At 37.6% G+C, this 10365-nt stretch overlaps 1 protein-coding gene across 1 annotated transcript; it reads right to left on the reverse strand.

Moving 5' to 3' along the window:
* Positions 1–5197: 5197 nt before the first annotated feature.
* On the reverse strand, positions 5198–9966 carry LOC119517719 (methylsterol monooxygenase 1-like). Its single transcript, XM_037814664.1, has 2 exons — positions 8959–9966; positions 5198–6098 (listed from the first exon to the last, which is right to left on the reverse strand). The coding sequence occupies exon 1, from the start codon at positions 9840–9842 to the stop codon at positions 8961–8963; it is 882 nt and encodes a 293-aa protein (XP_037670592.1). The 5' UTR covers positions 9843–9966; the 3' UTR covers positions 5198–6098; positions 8959–8960.
* Between the last annotated feature and the right edge of the window lie 399 nt (positions 9967–10365).

Consider the following 10365-nt stretch of genomic DNA (forward strand, 5'->3'; position numbering starts at 1 on the left):
CTGAGGAACTGCCACAGTGCCTTCCAGAGTGGTTGCACCATTCTGCATTCCCACCAACAGTGAATAAGTGTGAGAATCCACTCCAACATTAGTAATTTTCTGTTTCTTTTTTATAATAGCCATTCATGAGATGGTATCTTGTGATTTTGATTTGCATTTCCCTAATAGCCAGTGAAGTTGAGCATCTTCTCATGTTTTTGAGCCATTTGTAGTTCCTCTTCATAAAAGTGTCTATCCACGTGTTTTGCCCATTTTTTAATTGGGTTGTTTGTCTTTCTCTCGTTGAGTTGTAGGATCTCTTTGTATATTCTGGATATTAAACCCTTATCTGATAATGTGGTTTCCAAATATTGTCTTCCTTTGTATAGGCTGCTTTTTACTTTTCTGACCAAGACCTTTGATGCACAAAGTGTTCAGTTTTGTGGAGATCCCATTTATCCATTTCTTCTTTCATTGCTTGTGCTTTGGGTGGGTGGAGGTCTAAGAAACCATCTCCTCTCACAAGATTTTTAAGATATTTCCCTGCATTTTCTTCTAAAAGGTTTATGGTCTTAGCTCTAATGTTTAGGTCTTTGATCCATTTCAAGTTAATTTTTGTATCAGGTGTGAGTTAGGAGTCCTCTTTTATTCTTTTGGATATGAATATCCAGTTCTCCAAACACCATTTATTAAAGAGGCTGCTCTGTCCCAGTTGCTTTGGCTTGATCAATTTTCTATAGATGAGAGGGTCTATTTCTGAACACTCAATTGGATTCCATTGGTCAGTATATCTGTCTTCATACCAGTACCATGCTATTTTGACAACTGTAGCTTTGTAGTATGCTTTCTAGTCAGGTAGTGTGAGACCTCTCTCTTCCTTCCTTTTTCTCAAGATATTTTTGGCTATTTGAGGCACTCTGCCCTTCCAAATAAATTTGTTTATTCATTCTCCTATTTCTGCAAAGTAAGTTGTTGGGATTTTAATTGGTATTGCATTAAGTCTATAAATCAATTTAGGTAGAATTGACATCTTAACTATACTTAGTCTTCCAATCCATGAACACAATATGTCCTTTCATTTATTTAGGTTCTCTGTGATTTCTTTTAGCAGTATCTTGTAGTTTTCTGTGTATTGGTCTTCTATGGCCTTGGTTAAGTTTATTCCTAAATATTTGATTCTCTTGGTTGCTATTGTAAATGGAATTTTTTTTCTTGATTTCCTCCTCATGTTGCTCATTACTCATATATAGGAATACTATTGATTTTTGCTTGTTGATCTTGTACCCTGCCACTTTGCAGTATTCATTTATTAGCTCTAGTAGCTTTGCTTTAGATTTTTAAGGATTTTCTACATATAGGATCGTGTCTTCTGCAAACAGTGAAAGTTTTACTTCTTCCTTTCCAGTTTGGATGGCTTTTATTTCTTTTTCTTGGCTAATTGCTCTAGCTAAAATTTCCAGCACAACGTTGAATAACAATAGTGACAGTGGACATCCTTGTCTTATTGCTGATCTTAGAGGGAAAGTCTTTCCCCATTGAATGTTAGTTGTGTGTTTTTCATATATTGCCTTTATCATATTGAGGAAGGTCCCTTCTATTCCTATCCTTTTGAATGATTTTATCAAGAAAGCATGCTGAATTTTGTCAAATGCCTTTCTGCATCAAGTGAAATGTTTTACTACTTTGATTTATTGATGTGGTGTATTACATTAATTGATTTTCTTGTGTTAAACCAGCCTTGCATACCTGGAATAAATCCCACTTGGTCGTGGTTTATAATTCTTTTAATGTGCTTCTGGATTCAATGTGAGTATTTTGTTGAGGATTTTTGCATCTATATTCATTAAAGAGATTGATCTGTAATTTTCTTTTCTTATAGTTTATTTGTCTGGCTTTGGTATTAGGGTGATACTGGCTTCACAGAATGAGTTAGGTAGCTTTTCCTCCTCTTCAGTTTTTTTTGAAGAGTTTGAGCAGGATTGGTACTAATTCTTTCTTGAATGCTTGGTAGAATTCACATGTGAAGCAATCTGGTCCTGGATTTTTGTTTTTGGGGAGCTTTTTTATGAATGATTCAATCTCTTTACTTTTGATTGCTTTGTTAAGGTCACCTATTTCATCTTGAGTCACTGTTGGTTGTTCATACTTGTTCTAGTTTGCTAATGCTGCTGGAATGCAAAACACAGAAATGGATTAGCTTTTATAAAAGGGGGTTTATTTGGTTACAAAATTACAGTCTTAAGGCCATAAAGAGTCCATGAACAAAGGGTACCTTCACTGGAGGATGGCCAATAGTGTCGGAAAACCTCTGTTAGCTGGGAAAGCACATGGCTAGCATCTGCTCCAAAGTTCTGGTTTCAAAACGGCTTTCTCCCAGGATGTTCCTCTCTAGGCTGCAGTTCCTCAAAAATGTCACTCTTAGTTGCTCTTGGGGTGTTTGTCTTCTCTTAGCTTCTCCAGAGCAAGAGTCTTCTTTCAAAGGCCGTCTTCAGACTGCCTCTCACCTGCAGCTGCTCTCTCAGCTTCTGTGCGTTCTTCAAAGTGTCCCTCTTGGCTGTAGCAAGCTTGCTCCTTCTTTCTGAGCTTATATAGTGCTCCAGTAAACCAATCAAGGCCCATGCTGAGTGGGTGGGGCCACACCTCTATGGAAACTATCCAATCAGTTATCACCCACAGTTGAGTGGGGTGCATTTCCATGGAAACAACCTAATCCAAATGTTCCAGCTTAATCCCCACTAATATGTCTGCCCCCACAAGATTGCATCAAAGAACATGGCTTTTTCTGGGGGACATAATATATACAAACTGGTACAGTGCTTTTCTAGGAAGTTGCCCATTTCATCTAAGTTGTCTAGTTTATTAACATATAGTTGCTCATAATATCCTCTCATTATCTCCTTTATATCTGCAAGGTCAGTAATTATGTCCCCTTTCCCATTTCTGATTTTATGTATTTGCGCCCTCCCCCCTCTCCCTCTCCCTCCCCCTCCCCCTCCCTCTCCCAACTAAGGATCCATTGATTTCATTGATTTTCCTGAAGAACCAACTTCTGGTTTTGTTGATTCTTTCTATTGTTTCCATGTTCTCAATTTCATTTGTTTCTCCTCTAATCTTTGTTATTTCTTTCCTTCTGTTTGCTTTGGGATTAGTTTGCCATTCTTTCTCTGGTTCTTCCATTTGAACAGTTAATTCCTCGATTTTTGCTGTTCTTTTTTAACATAGGCATTTACTGCTATAAACTTCCCTCTCAGCACCACTTTTGCTGCATCCCATAAGTTTTGGTATGTTGTCTTTTCGTTTTCATTTGCCTCAAGATATTTACTAATTTCTCTTTTAACTTCTTCCTTGACCACTGGTTGTTTAAGACTGTGTTGTTTAGCCTCCATATATTTGTGAATTTTCTGGCCTTCTACCTGTTGTTGATTTCCAACTTCATACTAATATGATCTGAGAAAGTGTTTTGTATAATACCAATATTTTTAAATTTATTGATACTTGCTTTGTGACCCAACATGTGGTCTATCCTGGAGAATGATCCATGAGCACTTGAGAAAAATGTATATCCTGCTGTTGTGGGGTGTAGCATTCTATAAATGTCTGTTAAGTCTAGTTCATTTATCAGTTTATTCAGTATCTCTGTTTGCTTATTGATCTTCTGTCTAGTTGTTCTGTCCATTGATGAGAGTGGTGTAAAGTCTCCAACTACCATTGTAGAAGTGTCTGCTTCTCCCTTCAGTTGTGGCAGTGTTTGCATCATGTATTTTGGGGCACTCTGGCTCGGTGCATAGATATTTATGATTGTTAGGTCTTTTTGGTGGATCGTCCCTTTTATTAATACATAGTGTCCTTCTTTGTCTCTTTAATTGTTTTATATTTGAAGTCTACTTTGTCAGATATTAGTATAGCTACCCCTCCTATTTTCTGGTTGTTGTTTACATGAAATATCTGTTTCCAACCTTTCACTTTCAACCTGTTTTTGTCCTTGGGTCTTAAATGAGTCTCTTGTAGACAGAATATAGATGGATCCAGTTTTTTTAATCCACTCTGCCAATCTGTGTCTTTTGATTGGGGAGTTCAACCCATTAACATTTAATGTAATTACTTACAGGCATTACTTTCTTCAACCATTTTTTCTATTTTTATTTTATATGTCATATCTTTTTTTTCCTTTCTTTTTACCCTTTTAGGTTACCATTATTGCTAATCTTCATTTCTACACTATTCTCCAAACCACTCTCTCCTGTCTTTTCCTGTCTGTCTGTAGCACTCTCTTTAATATTTCTTGTAGATGAGGTCTCCTGTTTATGAACTCTCTCAGTCTCTGTTTATCTCTAAATATTTTAAATTCTCCCTCATTTTTGAAGGACAGTTTTGCCAGATATAGGATTTTTGGTTGGCAGTTTCTCCTCTTTCAGTATCTTGAATATATCATACTACTGCCTTCTTGCCTCCATTGTTTCTGCTGAGAGATTCAGACTTAGTCTTATCAAGCTTCCCTTGTATGTGATGGATTGCTTTTCTCTTGCTGCTTTCAGAATTCTCTCTGTCTCTGACTTTTGACCATCTGATTAGTAAGTGTCTTGGAGTAGGTCTATTTGGATCAGTTCTGTTTGGGGCACACTGCACTTCTTGGACCTATAATTTTATGTCTTTCATAAGAGTTGGGAAATTTTCATTGATTATTTCCTCTTTTATTTCTGCCCCCTTTCCCTTCTCTTCTCCTTCTGGGACACCTATAACGCATATATTCATGTGCTTCATGTTGTCATTCAGTTCCTCAGACCCTGCTCATATTTTTCCAGTCTTTTCCCTCTCTGTTCTTTTGTGTGTAGTATTTACAGTTCCTCTAGTTCACTAATACTTTCTTCTGCCTCTTCAAGTCTGCTGTTGAATGTCTCCATTGTGTTTTTCATCTCTTCTGTTGTGAATTACATTCCATAGGTTCTGCCATTTGTTTTTTCAAGCTTTCAAGTTCTTCTGTATGGACACCCTGTGTCTTCTTTATATCCCTCATCTCTTTTGTTACATTTTCTTTCAACTCATTGATTTGATTTAGATTTGTTTGAATATTTTTAATTTGTTTCAATTCCTGAATCTCAGTTGAGGTGTTAGTTTGTTCCTTTGACTGGGCCATATCTTTGTGTTTCCTGGAGTGACTCCTGAATTTCTGCTGTCTAGATACCTGATTTTTTTTTTTTTTTTTTTTAGTAATATACCTTTAATTATAAAATGTAATTATTAAATGATTTCTGCACATTTTTTTGTAAGAATAAAAGGTGACAGATGATGTTCAGAAATGGAAACCACATAATCAGACAAAAGTCACATTTATCTCAACTGCTCAAAGTGCAAATACAGCAAATCAGTTCAAAAAGTTTCAACATACAGTATAAAGAGAACTCGACATACAAAAATGAAAGTGTAAATAACAGAAATAAGGCTCAATTTAAAAAAATTCAAGTAACTTTGGAAACCTTTAGACTAATTACACCCATACATAAATGCTTTAATTTATTGATGCCAGTAGTACATTACAATCAATATGGACCCCTCAAAAAAAGGGAGAATCACCCCAAATTTGTCAGCTCCCAAGAGTGGAAGTTCTCAGGGGTGGATATTCCTGATTCAGCAGCTTCAGTCATTCACTTTTTCAACATGTATGGGTCCAACCCATGATATTTGATCATTAGGCAAATTCTAAAAAAATGCTTAAAGTTCAATATGAGGACAATAGCACCACTACTAAGATTTCTCTGAAATGGGCACTATATATCTAAAAGATTTACAGACCAATTCCAACTTCAGGCCTACGGTATTACAGCAAAAAAGAGATAAATTAATACTTCTCCCAGTACCTAAAACCTTTTTATAAGATTAGCAACATGGCCTTTACAATTTCCTAAAAAAAATTGCACTTTAATGACTTTTTCTACATATATAGAACTTGTATGTAAAGTACAAAAAGTTCCCACTAGAAAGATAATTAAAGGTGTTAATGTTCTTTGTATCTTTGTATCTTAGCAGCCAAAACACATGCTTATTTCTGCTCCTCAGAAGCAATGTTAGCTAATAGTTTCAATTCAGGAAAATATGTATCTTCAGGAAGGTCTATGTAAAATGTTTATTCAAATCAAGTACCTAGGAATAAACTTAACCAAAGATGTAAAAGACCTATACAAAGAAAACTACATAACTCTACTAAAAGAAATAGAAGGGGACCTTAAAAGATGGAAAAATATTCCATGTTCATGGATAGGAAGGCTAAATGTCATTAAGATGTCAATTCTACCCAAACTCATCTACAGATTCAATGCAATCCCAATCAAAATTCCAACAACCTACTTTGCAGACTTGGAAAAGCTAGTTATCAAATTTATTTGGAAAGGGAAGATGCCTGGAATTGCTAAAGACACTCTAAAAAAGAAAAACAAAGTGGGAGGACTTACACTCCCTGACTTTGAAGCTTATTATAAAGCCACAGTTGCCAAAACAGCATGGTACTGGCACAAAGATAGACATATAGATCAATGGAATCGAATTGAGAATTCAGAGATAGACCCTCAGATCTATGGCCGACTGATCTTTGATAAGGCCCCCAAAGTCACCGAACTGAGCCATAATGGTCTTTTCAACAAATGGGGCTGGGAGAGTTGGATATCCATATCCAAAAGAATGAAAGAGGACCCCTACCTCACCCCCTACACAAAAATTAACTCAAAATGGACCAAAGATCTCAATATAAAAGAAAGTACCATAAAACTCCTAGAAGATAATGTAGGAAAACATCTTCAAGACCTTGTATTAGGAGGCCACTTCCTAGACTTTACACCCAAAGCACAAGCAACAAAAGAGAAAATAGATAAATGGGAACTCCTCAAGCTTAGAAGTTTCTGCACCTCAAAGGAATTTCTCAAAAAGGTAAAGAGGCAGCCAACTCAATGGGAAAAAATTTTTGGAAACCATGTATCTGACAAAAGACTGATATCTTGCATATACAAAGAAATCCTACAACTCAATGACAATAGTACAGACAGCCCAATTATAAAATGGGCAAAAGATATGAAAAGACAGTTCTCTGAAGAGGAAATACAAATGGCCAAGAAACACATGAAAAAATGTTCAGCTTCACTAGCTATTAGAGAGATGCAAATTAAGACCACAATGAGATACCATCTAACACCGGTTAGAATGGCTGCCATTAAACAAACAGGAAACTACAAATGCTGGAGGGGATGTGGAGAAATTGGAACTCTTATTCATTGTTGGTGGGACTGTATAATGGTTCAGCCACTCTGGAAGTCAGTCTGGCAGTTCCTTAGAAAACTAGATATAGAGCTACCATTCGATCCAGCGATTGCACTTCTCGGTATATACCCGGAAGATCGGAAAGCAGTGACACGAACAGATATCTGCACGCCAATGTTCATAGCAGCATTATTCACAATTGCCAAGAGATGGAAACAACCCAAATGTCCTTCAACAGATGAGTGGATAAATAAAATGTGGTATATACACACGATGGAATACTACGCGGCAGTAAGAAGGAACGATCTGGTGAAACATATGACAACATGGATGAACCTTGAAGACATAATGCTGAGCGAAATAAGCCAGGCACAAAAAGAGAAATATTATATGCTACCACTAATGTGAACTTTGAAAAATGTAAAACAAATGGTTTATAATGTAGAATGTAGGGGAACTAGCAGTAGAGAGCAATTAAGGAAGGGGGAACAATAATCCAAGAAGAACAGATAAGCTATTTAACGTTCTGGGGATGCCCAGAAATGACTATGGTCTGTTAATTTCTGATGGATGTAGTAGGAACAAGTTCACTGAAATGTTGCTATATTATGTAACTTTCTTGGGGTAAAGTAGGAACATGTTGGAAGTTAAGCAGTTAGCTTAGGTTAGTTGTCTTTTTCTTACTCCCTTGTTATGGTCTCTTTGAAATGTTCTTTTATTGTATGTTTGTTTTCTTTTTAACTTTTTTTTTCATACAGTTGATTTAAAAAAGAAGGGAAAGTTAAAAAAAAAAAAAAAAAAAAAGATGTAGTGCCCCCTTGAGGAGCCTGTGGAGAATGCAGGGGTATTCGCCTACCCCACCTCCATGGTTGCTAACATGACCACAGACATAGGGGACTGGTGGTTTGATGGGTTGAGCCCTCTACCATAAGTTTTACCCTTGGGAAGACGGTTGCTGCAAAGGAGAGGCTAGGCCTCCCTGTATTTGTGCCTAAGAGTCTCCTCCTGAATGCCTCTTTGTTGCTCAGATGTGGCCCTCTCTCTCTGGCTAAGCCAACTTGAAAGGTGAAATCACTGCCCTCCCCCCTACGTGGGATCAGACACCCAGGGAAGTGAATCTCCCTGGCAACGTGGAATATGACTCCCGGGGAGGAATGTAGACCCGGCATCGTGGGATGGAGAACATCTTCTTGACCAAAAGGGGGATGTGAAAGGAAATGAAATAAGCTTCAGTGGCAGAGAGATTCCAAAACGAGCCGAGAGATCACTCTGGTGGGCACTCTTACGCACACTTTAGACAACCTTTTTTAGGTTCTAAAGAATTGGGGTAGCTGGTGGTGGATACCTGAAACTATCAAACTACAACCCAGAACCCATGAATCTCGAAGACAGTTGTATAAAAATGTAGCTTATGAGGGGTGACAGTGGGATTGGGAATGCCATAAGGACCAAACTCCACTTTGTCTAGTTTATGGATGGATGTGTAGAAAAGTAGGGGAAGCAAACAAACAGACAAAGGTACCCAGTGTTCTTTTTTACTTTAATTGCTCTTTTTCACTCTAATTATTATTCTTGTTATTTTTGTGTGTGTGCTAATGAAGGTGTCAGGGATTGATTTAGGTGATGAATGTACAACTATGTAATGGTACTGTAAACAATCGAAAGTACAATTTGTTTTGTATGACTGCGTGGTATGTGAATATATCTCAATAAAATGATGATTAAAAAAAAAATGTTTATTCAGTCTTTTTCTCAAATTTCTTCTTCTTTTCAGTGTAGGCAATATACTGAGAGTCTGTTCCAAAAAGTCTGTCCCACCATGTAAATGTCGAAGCATAGTTTCCGATGAAGTTCATGTGGTGAAAATCATGATGCCGAGAACCAGCATAGAAAGGGATGAGATTTAAAGGGTTGAGAGGAATATCATAACCACTATGGACATCAATAGTTTCCATCAAACGAACGGTTACCCATGCCCAAAGAAGAATTACATGATCACACAAAAGCAAGATTCCAATGAAAAATCCAGTTCCAAGAATTATGGTTTCCAGAGGATGTGCATATTCAGCTTCCATTCCAAATGGAGCCTGAAAATCATGATGAACTTTATGAATATATTTATATATTCTTTTGTGGTGTAAGAGCCTATGCAGGAAATAGTGCCAGGTGTCCTCAATCACTGCGCAGGCAAAGCATCTGGCCAGAAGCTTATACCATCTTGGCATTGTTTCCCAGTCGTAAGGAATACTGAAATACTCTGTAAAATAATAGGTTCCACAAATCAAGGGCAGTTGGATACAAAAGTGATTAAAGAGAAGCACTTTAAAACATTTCCATTGGTCTTCCAATGTTTCTGATTTATCCTTTTGAATTTTGTACTTTTTCATGTAAGGAATAAATTGAAACAAAAATCCAGGTAAACAGAACAAGAAATAAATGAACTCATGAACAATAAGGGATCCCCAGGTTGCAATCTGGAACTTTGTATAATTACTCAACATGTAATTCCAAGCATTTTTAAATGGTTCTTGCAGAGGATTCTCAGGAAGAAGTGAATTGACATACTCCACAGCTAAGGATACTGAACTAAGGATGCTGACACTTTGATTTGTTGCCATTTTTCAGTTCTCTTCAGATATCTGTATAATTCTCTGGACTGTCGCGCGGGAGCTACGGGTCACAGTCAGACTGGCGCAGCCAGGTGCCGCAGCTTCGCAACCTGCCTCAGCGGCCCGGGGGTGGAGCGGATCGATACCTGATTTTTTAATTACTTTATTCTGGAAGTGGTTTTCTTTCTTTTGCATAGGGTTTTCTTGTTGGTTGTCTTTGATCTCTATCTTTTCTTTGTTTCTCTCATTGGCCAGTTGTCAGATTGGCTTTGCCCTCCAGTCTTCCCCCCAAAATCAGTTGCCCACAGTGGCCTGCCACAGGGATGGGAAGTAGGCACTGTACCCCAGCAAGGTCACTGTGTGTGGTAAAACAAATCTACTGGCTTCCAATGGTGCTCTGTTTTTTGCCAGCCAGCAAGACCTGGGTTTGTTTTAGAGCCCTGCTTTATCAGTTGGTCATCCATATTTCTCAGCCAAAACAGGGCTGGGTTTCCATACAGCGCATGTAGAACACCTCCTGTGGTCCTAAGAA

The sequence above is a fragment of the Choloepus didactylus genome, chromosome 2 (assembly GCF_015220235.1).
Source record: "Choloepus didactylus isolate mChoDid1 chromosome 2, mChoDid1.pri, whole genome shotgun sequence".
Lineage (NCBI taxonomy): Eukaryota > Metazoa > Chordata > Mammalia > Pilosa > Megalonychidae > Choloepus > Choloepus didactylus.

Bases quoted from the DNA above. Each gene is read 5' to 3' on its own strand.
- LOC119517719 (XM_037814664.1), bottom strand. From the start codon at position 9,842: ATGGCAACAAATCAAAGTGTCAGCATCCTTAGTTCAGTATCCTTAGCT.